Source organism: Doryrhamphus excisus, chromosome 14 (genome assembly GCF_030265055.1).
Source record: "Doryrhamphus excisus isolate RoL2022-K1 chromosome 14, RoL_Dexc_1.0, whole genome shotgun sequence".
Taxonomy (NCBI): Eukaryota; Metazoa; Chordata; class Actinopteri; order Syngnathiformes; family Syngnathidae; genus Doryrhamphus; species Doryrhamphus excisus.
In genome coordinates this window covers 15,419,475-15,438,937 of record NC_080479.1, presented here as the reverse complement: position 1 = coordinate 15,438,937, position 19,463 = coordinate 15,419,475, and the positions used below count along the sequence as shown (strand labels likewise).

The 19,463-nt window shown below is 38.7% G+C and overlaps 1 protein-coding gene across 5 annotated transcripts in view; it reads right to left on the bottom strand.

Annotated features, from left to right (window-relative positions):
* samd12 (sterile alpha motif domain containing 12) overlaps positions 1–19,463 on the bottom strand; it is a 110,340-nt gene that overhangs the window by 11,460 nt on the left and 79,417 nt on the right. For 2 of the 5 annotated variants that reach the window (XM_058047662.1, XM_058047659.1), the window contains exon 5: positions 9,586–9,691. The exons of 2 other annotated variants lie outside the window; for them this stretch is intronic. In XM_058047662.1, coding sequence (XP_057903645.1) covers positions 9,612–9,691 — 80 coding nt within the window. In that variant the 3' untranslated portion in view covers positions 9,586–9,611. Of the gene's footprint in view, positions 1–9,585; positions 9,692–19,463 lie in introns of those variants that run through there. One more of the 5 variants, XR_009119405.1, reaches the window with a different exon arrangement.

Below are 19,463 nucleotides of genomic sequence, written 5' to 3'. Positions count from 1 at the left end.
ATACGAGGAAAGATAGTTATTTTAGTAGCATAGGGTTAAAGTATAATAACGACAAATTAGAGATGTCCGATAAATATCGTCCCGATATCAGCATAAAAATGCAATATTGGTTGATATCGGTATTGGATTTTTTTTTTCCAGATCATAAAAAACGATATTAAAAAAGGCTGTATACAACACATATGTGTTGATTACACCACAGGAATTACACTTTTACAAAAATTACGTCATTTATAACATCAGTGATCAGTTATTTTAGTAGCATAGGGTTGAAATATAACAACAAAAAATTGAGATGTCCGATAAATATCGTCCCAATATCAGCATAAAAATGCGATATTGGTTGATATTGGTATTGGATTTTTTTTTACAGATCATAAAAACCCATATAAAAAAAATGCTGTATATCTTTATATAAATTTCTTTATATAAGAAATTTCTTTATATAAAAGAAAAACAAGAATAACGTAATTTATAACATCAGTGAAAATTAAGTCATTTTAGTAGCATAAAGCTGCAAAACTACAAACATTTTTTATAAATTTTTAAAAATATTTTTTTATTAGAATAAAGTAAAAGTGTTGAGGAAAAAGTTGCAGTTTTACAAAGTAAAATTTATAATATGAGGAAAGATAGTTATTTTAGTAGCATAAGGTTGAAATATAAAAACAAAAAAAATTGAGATGTCCGATAAATATCGTCCCGATATCAGCATAAAAATGCGATATTGGTTGATATTGGTATTGGATTTTTTTTCCAGATCATAAAAAACGATATTAAAAAAATGCTGTATATAACACATAGGTGTTCATTACACCAAAGGAGATATATCATGTTAGACGTATCGGTATCGGCTGATATCGGTATCGGAAATTGAGAGTAGGACAATATCGGCATTCCAGATCATAAAAACCAATATTAAAAAATGTTGTATACAACACATATGTGTTCATTACACCACAGGAGATATGTTATGTTAGCCGTATCGGTATCGGCTGATATCGGTGTCGATAAATTGAGAGTTGGACAATATCGGCATTTCGTTTTTCGGCAAAAAAAAAGGCAATCGATACTAATATATGTTGTAATAACAGAAACAAGCAAAACAAAATGATTACATTTTTGGAAATGTAGGGCCACACGGTTCTTACCGTGCATGTGAGGGTTTACTCCAGGTTGTTTGGTTGTTTGTCTACATGTGCCCTGTGATTGGCTGACGACCGTTTTTCATATATGGCACTCAGTGAAGTAAGTGATAACCTCCTCCAAAGATGGTCTCATTCCACGGGAACAGTAGCCACTCCAACAAGCTCTTGCTTTGCAAGATGGCTGTTCAACAGCCACGCCCGACAACAACCCTCCTATTATGACCACCCCCAGGGGGAACCCATTCACCAGAGACATAAATACGGAGACTCCCTTTTGTATTAAGGTAACATATCTTCAATATCAACAAACAAGTGTCCAATTGCCTTGGTTCAACTTTTGCGGTATCAAGAACATGATGAAACAACCAAACTACTCCTTAAACTACAGAATAGCCTTTTTTTTGTACTGAAATATAGCATTTTAATATTTCAAATTTCATCATGTACTCAACAAAGAATCTGTGTTTGGTGTTTTGTGTGGACTCGCTATTGTTTTGAAGCGCATCGCTGCAGGGGTGCGCACATGTGCCAAGAACTGGCACAGGCGCACAGACGCTGGATTGAACATTGAATTATGAATGAAAGATAGCACTTAGCTTTTCATGTGATATTCTATGGAGTATCTCTTGTATCTCAATAATAAAAAAAAAATATCCTATTCATGGCAAAGCTGGATGTGATTATGTAAGTGGGGCCTATTGAATATGAACTGCCATAATCCTAAATGATTCTTGAAGGAAACTTTAAGGACAAGAACTGTAGAGCGATCAATACACGACAACAAACAACCACATGGACCATACAAAGAGAAAGGGGATGGAACGTACCAAAATGCAAATTTCACATCATTAAACTATATTAGGAAAGCAGGAAGTGAACAAATGTAACAGTTACTGATTGTAAAAGTACCAGATGGAGGGGTAGGATTTAATAAGCTTTGCTTCTTCCTACTCCTTTTGGACATGTGGAACTGTGAACTGATTATGTGATGCATTCAATTGTAATCTGATGCATGTTCAAATGAAATAAAACCATTACCATTACCAAAAACAACAATAGTACGTGCGATGGAACGTTTGTGGCATTGTTTTTTTGAATGTTATTGTGTTTGACTGACCTCTTTGTAGAGATATTCTTTTGTACAGAAAACATAATCGCCTGTGCAAAACTATGATTATTGTCTATAATATGTGTTTTGTGAGGTGGCACGGCGGTCGAGTGGTTAGCGCGCAGACCTCACAGCTAGGAGACCAGGGTTCAATTCCAGTTTGCATGTTCTCCCCGTGCATGCGTGGGTTTTCTCCGGGTACTCCGGTTTCCTCCCACATTCCAAAAAACATGCTAGGTTAATTAGCGACTCCAAATTGTCCATAGGTATGAATGTGAGTGTGAATGGTTGTTTGTCTATATGTGCCCTGTGATTGGCTGGCGACCAGTCCAGGGTGTACCCCACCTCTCACCCGAAGACAGCTGGGATAGGCTCCAGCACCCCCTGCGACCCTAGTGAGGAAAAGCGGTAGAAAATGAATGAATGCAAACATGTTTTGGTTTGAGTACATTTTGGTTTGAGTAGGACGTATTTAGTGGTTGGCTGGCCACCAGTCCAGGGTGTACCCCGCCTCTTGCCCGAAGACAGCTGGGATAGGCTCCAGCAGCCCCCCCGTGACCCTCGGGAGGAAAAGCGGTAGAAAATGAATGAATGAATATGTTTTGTGATGACATTTGCGGGTATCTGGAATAGATTTATAAGTTTTACATGATTTTCTATGGGAAAATTTGTTTTGGTTAGAGTCCGTTTTGGTTTGAGTCTGACCTTCTGGAAGAAATACTAAAACTACGTAATAAACAGAACCCAGTTGGAACAAGTACAAGTACAAGTACAAGTATAAGTATGAGAATAAGTACAAGTACAAGTATAAGTATAAATCTAAGTTTCTTTCAGTTTCTTTCCTCGAGCCATCATTTCCCTCAACAAGACCATGTAACCAAGGCAACCAATCGTCCTCTACAATGTAGACCCTTCGTTATTTATTATTATTTATTCTTCTAATTTCTATATTTTCTACTGTATAGTAGTATAAGTATAAGTATAAGTGTTCTTTTAAGTTCTTTTCATCCAGAGACTTACAATTTACTTGGTATTTTGTCTTTTCCGGATAATACTGCTAATATACAAAGACGTTTTATATATAAAAATCCCCCTAATATTTAGATTATTCTGTACTTAATTTACACCAAGTCTAAGATGCTCCCATGTGATTGGATAATTGGATAGTTGGATTAAAGGGGCAGGCGATTAGGTGTATTAAACAAGTTGTTAAATGAGTCTAAAATGACCCGTGTATGATTCTGCGTATGATCCTGTCTATGATTCCGTCTACTCCGGTTTCAAGGACAAGTTTTTGAGCCAATGTTTCTCAAGTAGGAAATAAAACAAGTCTATTAACGAGGCGATATCCATTTTGCCCTTGGGGATGCGTCTGTCGAGTGTCTTTTGAGCGTACTTGAAGGGAAAAAGATATTGAACAGGGCATGTTCAAAGTTCATCGTACTAAAAAAACATAAGCTATGAAAGGCCTTCAAAAGAACCAAGACAAAAAAAAAAAGGCTTGGCGTCTGGATGGAACAGGAAGACTGCTTCAGTAGTTGAGGTTAAAAGGGGGTCATCAGTCTTTGTAGCACGGCGAATCTAATTTTCTGCAGTAATGTGATGACTCGACAATGGGGGGGGCAACGCGGGAGAAGGAAACGACGGGGAGCTGAGATGCGGGGAAGCGACGGAGTTGTGTTTTTTTTTTGTTGTGTGACCATCTCTTGTCTCGTTTTGTGTGGCTTTCAGAGATCTAGACCTTGATGACCTCACACAGCGCCAATGCTAGGAAACTCTTATCGACTGTTATTTCCCGATTTCGCTGTTATAATGGGATTGTATTGTTCCCTTGTAACATTTCATGCAAAGGTGAAACTCCAATTTATTTTTTTTGTTCACATTTTCAAATTATTCATTAAAAAAGGAGATTGTAATTGATTTATAAGCCCAACTTAAATTATTCATAATAAAGATGAGGTAGTCGGGCACAGTTCCTTATAATAGCTTTTAGGATCACCCCAGTGGAACAATTCTTGAACATAACTTGGAACCCTAAGTTTTACATTATTTTCTATGGGAAATTTTGTTTTGGTTAGAGTCCGTTTTGGTTTGAGTCTGACCTTCTGGAAGAAATACTGCCCTGTGATTGGCTGGCGACCAGTCCAGGGTATAACCAGCCTCTCGCACGAAGACAGCTGGGATAGGCTCCAGCACCCCCCCCTCCCCCAGACCCTCGGGAGAAAAAGCGGTAGAAAATGAATGTGTTTTGTGATTAACATTTGTGGGTATCTGGAATAGATTTATAAATTTTACATTATTTTCTATGGGAAAAATTTGTTTTGGTTAGAGTCTGTTTTGGTTTGAGTCTGACCTTCTGGAAGAAATACTGCCCTGTGATTGGCTGGCGACCAGTCCAGGGTGTACCCCGCCTCTCGCCCAAAGACAGCTGGGATAGCTGGGATTATTTTCTATGGGAAAATTTGTTTTGGTTAGAGTCCGTTTTGGTTTGAGTCTGACCTTCTGGAAGAAATACTGCCCTGTGATTGAATGAATGAATGAACGAATTACTATCCCTGATGATGGTAGCGTTTGAACGACTCAGACTGGCTGTTTCTCCACTTTTCCCAGCATTTTCCGATGTCTAATTTCACTTTGCTTTTCAGTTTCACTTTCCCTTTCTGCCTCATTCTTAATGAAGGGGGGAAAAAGTCAATGAAAGTGACGCATGACTACGTACTCTTCCGCCCCATGCACTTAACTGGTTCTGGTTGTCTTTTGGCACTGCATCCATAATTTATGACGACTGCTTATATGAGCAACTCACAGTGACGGCTGTGAAAACATTCATTTAGATTTCTGCGGGTACACAACAAAGGTCAAAAGTCTTGGATCGCTTAGATTAGGGGCAGCCATCGCAACACATTTGCGGGTAATTAAATAATAGATAAAGTCAACAATTAGTTCCGTTAGTGCATTTCGAAACTAGTAGTACTTGCTAAAGTGTATGGGAGGGTGACAGGAGTATTTTCTTGTGTGGGCAAGTGCATCTGTGCAAACATTTGTGAAGGCACAGTTTGAATGTGTGTTCTTAAGGTGTTAAGAGAATCATTTTTTTCCCTATGACACCTAAAGGCAAAAACAACACATACATTCATATATATATATATATGTATATACTCTACATTAACACTATAATAAGTTTATTTGAAAGTTGAAGCCTACAAGGCAGGATGATTAGGCATTTGTAGGATTTGTTTTTATCTATTTACACTTGCATGTACTACTATGTACTACCACAAATACTAGCTTTGGCAACAATCTGGCGAGCACCGTGGCAAATTACCACGTTTCAGCAGTGTCAAATGCTGTAAAATGACACCATAAGACAGGGGTGTCCTCTGGGGCCATTTTCGGCCTGCAGCTCATTTTTTTATTGGCCCATTCTAAAAATAAAATAAATGAATTAAACAAATTGTCGCCAATAACACATACAACTGACGTTTTGTTCCGATAGTTTACCAGATATTGCACTTCTTTGGATTGGTTTTAGCAGATTTTAGGCACAACCTTTACTTTGTGTTGCTGTTTTTGTTAATTTTAAGTAAGTATCACTATTAACCAACATGGGTAGAAAGGAAATGCTGTGTTAGCTTGGAAAAGTAAACAATCCCATCCTCAAAATGTCAGTACAATAGTAAACGTGCAACATTTCAGCTTGAACATAATGGTTTCCACACTCAAAGTAAACTTCCGTGGCGCAGCGCAAGTTGGCGCAGCGCGGTGGAGCGTGGCGCACCCCACACAGTGATAATTTGGTGCAGCGCACCACTGTGCAGAGCCGATGTGGTAATAGGCGTGGAGGCACACCACATTTTCAGCATAGTGCAGTGCAAATTTCGTGACAAACCAGCGCACCTGAAGCGCCCTGAAAGCTCACCCGCTCTGATCTGGTCTATTCTTGGTGCAGGCGAAGCGCACCCTACTAACAGTAGGTAACAGTGAGAGTAACAGTGATGACAGGGTGTTTACTGAGGAATTCAATGATTTCCTATGGGAAAATTTATTTGGTTAACAGCCGTTTCGGTTAGAATTAATGACACTAACCAAGGTTCCACTGTGTTTTATATCCTTTGTGTACAATAGTAAACGTGCAACATTTTGGCTTGAACAGAGCGGTTTCCACACTTAAAGTAAACAAGCCCACACAGTGATAATTTGGTGCAGCGCACCACTGTGCACAGCCGATGTGGTAATTTGGCAGACTGGGCTGCGCCGAGATCGGCATGGAGGCACACCACGGGGAGGTTGTCAGCATGGCGCAATGCAAATTTCGTGACAAAACAGCGCACCTGAAGCGCCCTGAAAGCTCACCAGCTCCAACCTGGTCTATTCTTGGTGCAGGCAAAGCGCACCCTACTAAGAGTGATTGGGTGTTTACTGAAGACTTCAATGATTTCCTATGGGAAAACTTGATTTGGTTAACAGCCGTTAATGACACTAACCAAGGTTCCATTGTGTTTTATATCCTTCGTGTGTAATAGTAAACGTGCAACATTTCGGCTTGAACATAGCGGTTTCCACACTCAAAGTAAACAAGTTAAGGTAAGCAGCAACCCTGGAAAAACGGGTACCATACTCGTTAGTCAGGATTTCTTGTGCTACCTGTGTAGCTTACAAATATTGTTGCACTGTCAACCATCTGCCATGGATGAATCAAAGGATCAAATGATTAATTTTACTGATTATTATTAATCCAGAAAGCTGCGACTGACAGTCATATCTCACTTGTCAAAACCGGATACCCGGTCACATCGGTTTATCGTTCCCAACATTACTGTTGACCAATGTTAATTATTAATCTTTTCATTATCTGTATGTCCTGTTGACATGGACTTTTTACTTTATTTAATCTCCCATCAAGTGTAAGGTCACCTTGTTTTTCATTCTTATCCAATGTTTGCATATAAACATAAATGATTCACCAAGTCTTAGCTTCAAAATCAGACTTTGGGTGTAAGTTAGAATGGAAAAAATGGAGCAGGTTAATCCTTCCAATAATGGAAAATCTTATGCGTTCTAACATATTTAAAAGGTTTTAGATCATGTAATGAATAAATATTGATTCTGAACTGCTTCAGGTTATATTGCAGTGTCGATGTTCGGAGTTGTCTGCACCCTTAATCACGGCGCTGCTCCAGTTAAGCTCGTTACATTTGGCTGAGTCATATATTGGTCATGTTGGCTGCAGATCAATTCAGATATTTTTGGCTTCGATAAATCCGATATATATCTGATACGTACTGCAGTCAGAACAGATCCGACCAAGATGTCATCAAAAAACATGGCTTACCGTGCAAGACTCGGATGAAGGTACTCAACCATGTAGGCAAAAGTCCTTCTTGTCATCCCAAAATCATTTTTAAAAAGTGTCATTGAAGCGGCTCACAACAATGTCACACCACTCCTTCCACTTTTGAGAATAGCAGAAAATCCTTCAAGAAATATCATAGCCAAAATGCTTTTGCATCATTTCTCGGACTATTTGCAGGTACTCACATTTTTGTTTTTTGGTAGTGTGGACGACCATATTAAAAATCTGAGTGGGGATCATACCATGCCTTGTGATCATAACCTATACATATTATTCAAATACAATATTTATTATCAATACAATAGAATATAATATAAAATGCAATATAATAATAATAATAATAATAATAATAATAATAAATAATAAATAAATAAAATAATATATAAATAATAAATAAATGATAGAAATAAATGCTTTTACATCACTTCTCTGACTATTTGCAGGTACTCACATTTTTCTTTGGGGGGGGGGGGGTGTGGACGACCACATTAAAAATCTGAGTGGGCATCATACCATGCCTTGTGATCATAACCTATACATACTATTCAAATACAATATTTATTATCAATACAATAGAATAGAATATAAAATACAATATAATAATAATAACAAATAATATATAAATAACAAATAAATAATATAAATAAATAATAAATTTATTTTTTTAATTTAATAAATAAATAAATAAAATAATTAATAAAAATATTTTTTATTAATAATACATGTATTCAAATTTATAAATAATATAAATAAATAATACATTTATGTATAATAAATGTATTTAAATTTATAAATAATATAAATAATAAAACAATATAATCATCAATACTATATTGGTATTACAGAAACCTAGCAGTCACTGATTGTGTTGTCGTTAGTGCGCAACACTGCTAATTATCATATTTTTTTGAAAATGATACTGCCCGTCATAGGTACCACCTACAGGAAACGTATGGTATGCAACACGTAACACAAATGACTAGCTAGCTACTCACTGCATCAATTAGGATTAAAAACCTGTTGCCAGGTGTAACATAATCACCTATGTAGGAAATGTTCAATTTAAAAACTTTTTTTAATAGTGGTGTATCGCTTTTTCTAATAGTGGTGTATCGCTAAATATTTATCTATGAAGCTTTTTTTTCAGGCTCATTCATATGCATTTTCATGCACTAGGTGCATTGCAATGACACTTCATGAAAGCGGGCATGTAGAATATATCAGCGGTGCATATTTACAGGTGGGAATAAGCACACAGATAAATATTTGCATGCATGGACTTTTCAAATGAACCATACGCAGACATTTATGAATTTAACTCAAGGTACAATGACACTCTGAAGATCCAATTCCGAGATGTAGATAAAATCTAGAGCCTTTTTCCGTCACATAAACAACGTTTTTTTTTTTTGGCAGTGATTTAATTATCAAGACGAGGGAAATAGTAAATAGAGAAAAAAAATAACCCTAAGGCAAATGTTTTATGTAGTGTAAGTCTTAATTATCTGATGTCTGCTTGAGATATTTCGATAACCCGAGGCTAAGATATCATATTCTTATGAGCGTTCTTCAAGTTACAGTCAACACCGTGTAAATGTGCTCATTCTGTCCCTCAAACCCGCACCACAAATTCAAAGTCAACCACAAATGATGGATTGTGCATTCTTTGCGTTCTTGTAGCGTTAAACGTGCATTAACCAGCTGGGGGTCTTGAATACGTGATGAGGCTCCTGCGTTCCCCCCACGGGTGGCCGTTATACCTGCCGCCAGTTACACCACATCGCCCTTGAGGTAAGACACCTTCACCTTTAGCTTGGTTAAGTATGCATCGCAACAAGCTGGCTGGTGTGTAAATGTATGTAGTGTTAGTGTCAGGGTGTGGAGGTCCCACCGGGTACAGAGCGGAGATATATGATGAATATTAATCACCCTGTGTGGGTTTGGGAGAGACTCTAGGGATTGGAGTGATGTATTACCTTTTGGGGATGCCGACTTCATACGTTCAAGCATCAGGACCGCCATGCATGATGCTGAAACGGGGCACCGTGTCCCTGCCATCCACTATTGGCTTCCCCAAGAGTCCTGAAATATATATTTATTTATTTATTTGGTTCAAATCATATTCTTGTGCTCTTACTGTCACTTTCTGGAGTTGTGACATTATTTTAGAATAGAAAAATATAATATTATTATTATTATTATTATAAAATATTATAATAAAAATATTTATTATTATTATTAAATATTATAATAAAAAAAATACTTAAAAAATTAAAAAAGAAACATTTGAAAAATCAGCAGTATAAAGTCAATTATTAAAAGAAAAACTAAAAAGTCTTACTTTTACAAGAATAACGTCATTTATAACATCAGTGAAAATTCAGTCCCGATATCAGCATAAAAATGCAATATTGGTTGATATCGATATTGGATTTTTTTCCAGATCATAAAAACCGATATTAAGAAATGCTGTATATCTTTATATAAATTTCGTTATATAAGAAATTTCTTTATATAAAAGAAAAACGAAAAAGTCTTACTTTTACAAGAATTATGTCATTTATAACATCAGTGAAAATTAAGTTATTTTAGTAGCATAAAGCTGCAGAACTACAAAAAACATTAGAATAAAGTAAAAGTGTTGAGAAAGTTGCAGTTTTACAAAGTAAAATTTGTAATATGAGGAAAGATAGTTATTTTAGTAGCAAAGGGTTGAAATATAAAAACAAAAAATGGAGACGCCCGAAAAATATCGTCCCGATATCAGCATAAAAATGCGATATTGGTTGATATCGGTATTGGATTTTTTTTTCCAGATCATAAAAACCGATATTAAAAAATGCTGTATATCTTTATATAAATTTCTTTATATAAAAGAAAAACGAAAAAGTCTTACTTTTACAAGAATAACGACATTTACAACATCAGTGAAAATTAAGTCATGAAATATAAAAACATAAAAATTGAGATGTCCGATAAATATCGTCCCGATATCAGCATAAAAATGCGATACTGGTTGATATCGGTGTTGGATTTTTTTTTTCCAGATCATAAAAACCGATATTAAAAAATGCTGTATACAACACATATGTGTTCATTACACCACAGGAGATATGTCAGACGAGATATGTTAGACGTATCGGTATCGGCTGATATCGGTATCGGAAATTGAGTGTGAATATCGGCATTTCGGTTTTCGGCAAAAAAAGGCAATATCGTACATCCCTACTAATATATGTTGTAATAAGAGAAACAAGCAAAACTAAATAATTACATTTTTGGAAATGTCGGGCCACACGGTTCTCACCGTGCATGTGAGGGTTTTCTCCAGGTTGTTTGGTTGTTTCTCTATATGTGCCCTGTGATTGGCTGGCGACCATTTTTCATATATGGCGCTCAGTGAAGTAAGTGATAACCTCGGTTCTCACCGTGTCCCTGAACAACCCTCCAGTAAGAGCACAGTTCCAGTTTTGTGTTCGGATTACACAACCGCCGGACTGCAACAGCGCTCAATGTGCACGGTACACCTTCACGCTGCTGGTAAACACTCTCTCCGGCGCCTACCTGTAGTTTCATAATACGTCTGGGTCAACAGACATTGGCAAAACAGGGGGGAGGCTAATGAAATCAATTAGTTTATCTGCTTCACTGCCGGCAATCATCGGTGTTGTTTTTACAGCGACATTAGACGCTCAGTGAGGGGATGATGTTTGCTTAGAGAACAGCATCAACAGCCATTTTGGAGATAAGAGTTGACTTGTAAACTTCAAGGAATACGCCTTTTAAAGCTACAAAACTGGCACTCTTGTCGGTTCATCCTGGGAACGACACTTGACGAGATTGTGAGATGCATTCAGGGACACTTTGAACATCACAATGGCCTTTAACTTTTATTACGTGAGGTCTTTGAAGGCAACCCCTCACTGCCCATTTAAAAAAACATAGTTGAAAGTGTGATTCAAATGTTCTGCTACCATTAAAAAGAATAGAGTTAGATTTTTAGATGTGTTTTAGATGTGTTATCCTTTAGCTTGATTGACATATTCACTTCATTTGGAGCTGTCAATCATACAAATATACATAATGCTGTACTGTAATTTATATTTCTGATCATTAAATACAGTAAAAATTGACATATTTCAGACACAGGGCTCTAATTCTGTGGCGCAGCGCAAGTTGGCGCAGCACGGCGCACCCCACACAGTGAATATTTGTGCACAGCCGATGTGGTAATAGGCGTGGAGGCACACCAGGGGAGGTTGTCCACATTTTCAGCATGGCGCGGTGCAAATTTCGTGACAAAATAGCGCACCTGAAGTGCCCTGAAAGCTCACCAGCTCTGACCCTATTCCGATCTATTCTTGGTGCAGGCGAAGAGCACCCTACTAAGAGTGATTTTGGTTTTTACTGAGGAACTCAATGATTTCCTATGGAAAAACTTTGATTTGGTTAACAGCCGTTTCGGTTAGAGTTAATGACACTAACCAAGGTTCAACTGTGTTTTATATCTTTTGTGTTTTCTGAGGACAGTGTTAGTGACTTCTGAGTCAAAACTTCTGAGTCAAAAAACAGTCGAGGAACGGAACTCAAACGTAACCCAAGAACCACATTTAATTACTTTCCCTGGTAATTAATTACATTTATGAAGTACTGATTCCTTTCCTATGTGTGTGTTCTTTTTAAGAATAGATGAAACTTTTTTTTGGTATGGGAGCAAAATCAAGGATTTTTGGACTGCAATATCTGGCTCAGAGTTTTCATGTTAAACTAAGCCTCGTCTCTAAGGGATATGAAAGAGAAGACGGAGGGACATTTGCACAAATGATGAGTAATCGCCAAAGAGCATGCATACACACACCCTGCGAATAAACCTGTCACCTGTTTTCACCGCCTACTTGACACTGAGTAATTACACTGTAGTGGACATCTGCCATGTTGCCGGACGGCAGAGTTGCCTCCTACATCCCTTATCCGCCAGGCAGTCGGGAAGGAAGCACAGAAGGATAAGGTTAACATCCAGTGGGATGGTACTGATGAGATCAATAATAGGGCTAAAATCCTTGAGCCTAGGGATATTATAATGATACAAAGTATAAGAAGTAATAACGGAGATCTGAGCAGACAACGACAGGACAAAGGAATTGAATAACGATACAGATGGAAGGAACAGAAGAAGGAAGGGACAGTGGGTGGGGAACAAAGTGGGTGGAATACAAAGACAACGGACACCATTTTAAAAACACAAGTTGGATGCTATTGTAGCGTTCACTATATACTACAATGTGATAGTGTTAAAAACAAACAATATTTTCATAAACACACGCCTCAGGTGTCGCATAATATTTTGGACAATTAATGAATGGCACATTTAATTAAATAAATGCCCCCCCCCCCCCCCCCACCCAAACAGTGTGTGTAACATGACTATTTCAATAGTAGCTTACCAGAAAAGTCATTCATTATTGTCTTCAGTGTCGGAATCGAAAATCTTAATAATTCCTTTGTCACACACTTTGTCGGCCTCTCTCTTTCTTTAGTTGTCTCTGTGTGACTTTTGTTTCAAGGCAAATTTGTCTATCAGGTTTTGCTGATTTTAGTAGTAGAGTCCATTACCATTGACAGCCACGAGAGGGCGCTTGTGAGAATAATAACAATAATGTGGAATGAGATCGGGAACTTGGTGAACTTGAGAGAACTTATCGTGATAACTTCCTTGTTGGACTTGTTTTTTCCTTACATTATTTGGCATATTCAGCCTCTCCGGTATGTTCTTTATGCTATTGTATAGCTGAATAATTGTTCATGTATTATGCTACCATATTCAGCCTGTTGTTGAATAATTTGCTCTTCCAGATTAAATGTCTTTTTTTGGTCTTAAATTCTGTAATAAATGCAATGTGTATGTTTTTTTTTCCTTTTCACACCAATTTTTTTTCAGTCATGTGACTTACAGTCCAGAAAATATGGCTTATTTTACACATCAATTGGCATTTAACGTCGCCCGAATGCTTGTTTAGGTAAATCACTTGTCTAGTTGAGAGAGAACATGCCACTTAAACAAAATGTACTTGACCTTTTCTGCTAGCAGACGCAAGTAAAAAAACAATTGTGTGCTAAATTCAGCATCATTAAACAACAGCGTTTCATTGTTCATTACCAGCGGAGGAGAAAATGAATTTGTCTTCACGGATCACTGGTTGCAAGGCGAGCAGGTTTGCACGCAAACCATCCCACCGCTCCACTCTGACAAGCCAAACAACCAGCAATCAAAGCAAAAGGGGGCCATCATTCCTACACAGTGCAACATGGCCTACTACTATGCTGGCAAGCTTTTTTTTTTTTGCGTCTCTTGCTGGCGGGTTGGAGACAGTTGATGGACAAATGAGAATTACAGCCCTCTCTTCTTTGTCTTCCTGTTCGACTTTACTGCTGCACTCATGTGATTGATGGCTGAATGCGAGCCACACTTTGTAGGAGATGAAGAGACAGGAGATTCAATACCCAAAAAAAAGGGAACAAAAACCGAGAAAGAAAAGACAAGGAGAATAGAATAGACGTGAATAGGCATTGTTAATCATCAGGACGAATGTGCTGTCATTTGTTCGTGGCCCAGAACAACATACATGTTCTTTGGAGGTTCTTCCCATTTTTATAGTTATTCATTTTTGCATTTCTCTCGAGTGCAGCTGCATTCGAATAATTACAGCGCACACACAACTTTGGGGCTGACCCAGTTCCTCGGCAGCTTTAGTCACAGCCATGGAAATCAATGCCAAAATCATCATTCCGATACCGCACAGATTTGTCCGTGAGCCTGCCAAGGCTGATAAACACATCGTCTGCTTTTTAATAAAGTAATGCAGCTACGCCTTGCATCGACATGCAGTGGTTATTTGCAGAAGATCAGAGAAGAAGGAGGATGAAAATACTCAAAATACAATACTTTTCTATTTTATAAATTAATGTAAGGCTAACCCCTCCAGAAGTATTGAAGAAGTGAGGTCAATTCCTTGACTTTTTCCTGTAGACTCAAAACATTTGGGTTTGACATCCAAAGATGAATATCGGAACATGTGACTATCAAGGTGTGTTTTGTTACCCAAGTGTGTTCTACTGCATTGAATGTCCATGCTGGCGCGCTAGTAAAGGGTAGTAAAGTATAATTCGTAATGCCGCCTACAGAGAACATACTAACTCCTTATTTCTAAAATCACAAATACTTCAACTTACTGATATAGTTCATATTCACAGCTAAAATAATGCATAAGGCTAAAAATAACCAATTAGCTAAAAATGTCATCCAATACTTCTCTACAATAGAGAAGAAATATGATCTCAGGGAAGAAGTACATTTGAAACACTTATATGCTAGGACTACGTTAAAAAACCATAGCATTTCAGTATGTGGAATCAAACTATGGGATGGATTGAGTAAGACCCATTATATCATTGTATGGTCATATCACCTCGTACTTTGATACGTGATAAAAAAAAAAAAAAAAACTATATTAGGAAAGCAGGAAGTGAACAAATGTAACAGTTACTGATTGTAAAAGTACCAGATGGAGGGGTAGGATTTAATAAGCTTTGCTTCTTCCTACTCCTTTTGGACATGTGGAACTGTGAACTGATTATGTGATGCATTCAATTGTAATCTGATGCATGTTCAAATGAAATAAAACCATTACCATTACTACGTGCTATCCGGTCCTTGTACAAACGGGGCAGGAGTCTGGTTCGCATTGCCAGTAGTAAGTCAAGCCTGTTTCCGGTAAACGTTGGCCTCTGCCAAAGCTGCCCTTTTGTCACCGATTCGGTTCACAATTTTCATGGACAGAATTTCTAGGTGCAGCAAAGGTGTTGAGGGAGTCCGGTTCGGGGGCCTTGGAATCTCATCTCTGCTATTTGCAGATGATGTGGTTCTTATGGCCTCTTCGTGAGGTCGACAGATGGATTGTCGCAGCCTCGGCAGTAATGCGGTCACTGTACCGGACCGTCGTGGTGAAAAGAGAGCTGAACCGTAAGGGAAAACTCTCAATTTACGGGTCGATCTATGTTCCCACCCTCACCTATGGTCATGAGCTTTGGGTCATGACCGAAAGAATGAGATCGCGGATACAGGCGGCTAAAATGAGCTTCCTCCTTCCACCTGCATGCATGGGTTTTCTCCGGGTACTCCGGTTTTTCCACCCACATTCCAAAAACATGCTAGGTTAATTAGCGACTCCAAAATTGTCCATAGGTATGAATGTGAGTGTGAATGGTTGTTTGTTTATATGTGCCCTGTGATTGGCTGGCGACCAGTACAGTCTTGCCTCTCGTCCGAAGACAGCTGGGGTAGGCTCCAGCACCCTCGCGACCTTCATGAGGATAAGCGGTAGAAAATGAATGAATGAATAAAAACAATAAACCTGCCTTATTGTTTTCATAAACCATGTATTGTTTTCTGACCTTCACCATGCTGAGCTATTATTATATGACATGTACATCCACAGCCACAATGAAATAACCTACTTAGGAGATGTGATAAAGTCCCAAACCTTGTTTAAGAATCGGTGATACACACACACACACACACACACACATATAAATATATTTTGCACAGGTAAGGAGTCTTAAATATGCACACGCAGTCACAAGGACTCTGAGCCAACTCTTAATTACAGAAGCAGCCACTTCAGGCAATTTGAAAGCAGCCATGATAAACTCGGGTGTTTACATCATCAAAAGCAGCTGTGCTTGCAAGAGAATAGAGGGAAATTTGTGCCATTCATCACACGCCAAGAGCGGGGAGAGCACTGATTCGACTCGACTCAAGCCTTTTCTTTAGTTTCAACTACATTATCTAAAATTACAAAAAAAATGAAGTAGGGAAAGATATTTGCTTTAGAAAGAAGCCAAAGGTTTCATTTGGTTTGATGTGACATTTCAGCAAATTGAGAGCAAAACACGAGCTTCCTGTCTCCTTGGATCGGCGTAAAAAAAAAACCTTTTATATCTTGTTTGTCATAACAGACAGCCTTCTAATCAAGATGTTTGTTTCCGATGACAAAAAACTAGGACTGTCAAAAATAGCGCATTGACGGCAATTCATTCATTCATTCATTCATTCATTTTCTGCCGCTTATCCTCAAGAGGGTCGCGGGGGTGCTGGAGCCTATCCCAGCTGTCTTCACGCGAGAGGCGGGTTACACCCTGGACTGGTCACAGACTGGACAAAAGACTGTGTCCAGTCTGTGTTTTTGGCAGAGGCTGGTTGCAGGCTTCCAAAGTGGTGCACACACGACCGGGCTTGTGGATGTGCGCACCAGCCGCAAGGTTCTCGTGACCTCTTGTTGCGAGTAAATGCATGGAGAAGAAAACAGTTTTGGCCAGTCAATCACAGGGCACATATAGACAAACAACCATTCACACTCACATTCATACCTAGTATGGACAATTTGGAGTCGCTAATTAACCTAGCATGTTTTTTTGGAATGTGGGAGGAAACCGGAGTACCCGGAGAAAACCCACGCATGAACGGGGAGAACATGTAAACTCCACACAGAGATGGCCGAGGGTGGAATTGAACTCGGGTGTCCTAGCCGTGAGGCCTGTGCGCTAACCACTCGAGCGCCGTGCTGCCTTTTACCATAATTATGACTTAGTAATTTTATTATATTCCCGTAGCGTTGTTTTCCGCAACTTAACGTTCCAAAAATGAAAATGTTGACTTCAAAAGACTTGACTTTAATATTTCAACTTTATTCTACTAAAATGACTATTTTATTGGATTTCTTAATATTTAGTTTTTGTTGTAAAATTAAAAAATCTCACAGGAATAATCTGGAGCCTATCCCAGCTGTCTTCAGGTGAGCCTATCCCAGCTGTCTTCGGGCGAGAGGTGAGGTACACCCTGGACTGGTGGCCAGCCAATCACAGGGCACATATAGACAAACAACCATTCACACTCACATTCATACCTATGGACAATTTGGAGTCGCTAATTAACCTAGCATGTTTTTGGAATGTGGGAGGAAACCGGAGTACCCGGAGAAAACCCACGCATGCACGGGGAGAACATGCAAAATCCACACAGAGATGGCCGAGGATGGGATTGGACTCGGGTCACCTATCTGTGAGGTCTGCGCGCTAACCACTCGACCGCTGTGCAGCCCGGCAATTCATTAATTATGTTTTTTTTTTTGTGTGTTTCCAATACCATATACAGTATGTATCTCTAACATCACACACGTTTCTAGTCCTCCTCGGAATGAGGTGCATTCAGGGACACCCCGAACATCACATGTATAATACAAATAAACATAAGTGGATATTATAATCACTCAATAATGTAACTCTTACTCCAGAAGTACTGGTTTAGAATAAGCAATAGTCTCTGTCGTTGCCATGGGGAACGTGGATCGCCTACCTTTTTTTTTTTTTTTTAAATTCCAATTCCAGGAATGTGCTTAAAACAAGCATGGTAATTTGTTGGGCATGGTGAAAGCAAAAGAAGTGAAAATGTGTAGGAGGAAAGAGTAAAATTTTAATCCAATCAATGTGAGTCAGGAGACTTTTGTGACAAGAAAAATGAGAAATATTGGGTTTAACATTTAGCATTAACCTGTAGCAATTTGGGTTGTAATATTGTGCAATTATTACATGATGATATAATAATGAATATACAGCATAATTGTATAATATTTATTTTTGAGCCATAATATTTATATTAGCCACGTTTACATGAGGAGTTTTCTCTTTCTGTCTTTCTCTCTTTGCATGCGTGGGTTTTCTCCGGGTACTCCGGTTTCCTCCCACATTCCAAAAACATGCTAGGTTAATTAGCGACTCCAAATTGTCCATAGGTATGAATGTGAGTGGAGTGTGAATGGTTGTTTGTCTATATGTGCCCTGTGATTGGCTGGCCACCAGTCCAGGGTGTACCCCGCCTCTTGCCCCAAGACAGCTGGGATAGGCTCCAGCACCCCCGCGACCCTCGTGAGGAAAAAGTGGTAGAAAATGAATGAAATGAATGAATGAACAACAGTGAATGAGATCGTGAACTTGGTGAACTTGATGACTTATAACTTTCTTGTTGGACTTGTTCTTTTGTTACATGATAATTACCATACAATAATAACAGTAACCTGTAATAAAAAAGATGACAAAATGTACAATAAACCATTCAATTTACAGGCGAGTGCAGCCTTGATGGATGGATCCACTCATGTCTTTTTTGCAAGGCTGTAAACATTGAAATGTATTTCATAATCGCCGGAGATAAATGGACTTGTGCAATGAGTCATATGAGCAACGTGTATCGGCACATTCATTCCCCAAGGAGGCGGAAAAATCTGATGTCACCTGAGAGCTATGTCTTGTACACGGAGATGATACTAAATCAGTGGCTGTGGGACCCACCATCGCTCCCTTAATGACAAGTGTGGACCCACATTTTCAACTGACCATGGACATGTCTAAATGAATATGTGCAGTGGGTGGATTGGAATGTGAGTAAAGGTATTTTTTTTTTTTGTGTGTGTGTGAAGGTACACGTCCAAGGGTGTTTGTGCCCCCGTCCCAATTTTCCATCAGGCTGAGTGCTGTCAGCGCTGGTGTATAGTGTGGACACATTCGATCAGTCCCACGGAATGGAGTGTGTCTGCAGCATATTGCATGGACCACAGCTCCTTCTCCCAGTAGTCAGTTCCCTTTAATTGAAACTCAACTCAAACAAGCAAGGATTCTCCGGCGACACTATCTGTGGCATCTTTGTCTCACGCACGAACCGTGGAGTTAGATATGGACACGGCATAGGTGTGACATGCACACAATCGCAGTCAATGAAAGATATTCCCATAGTATCTGTATC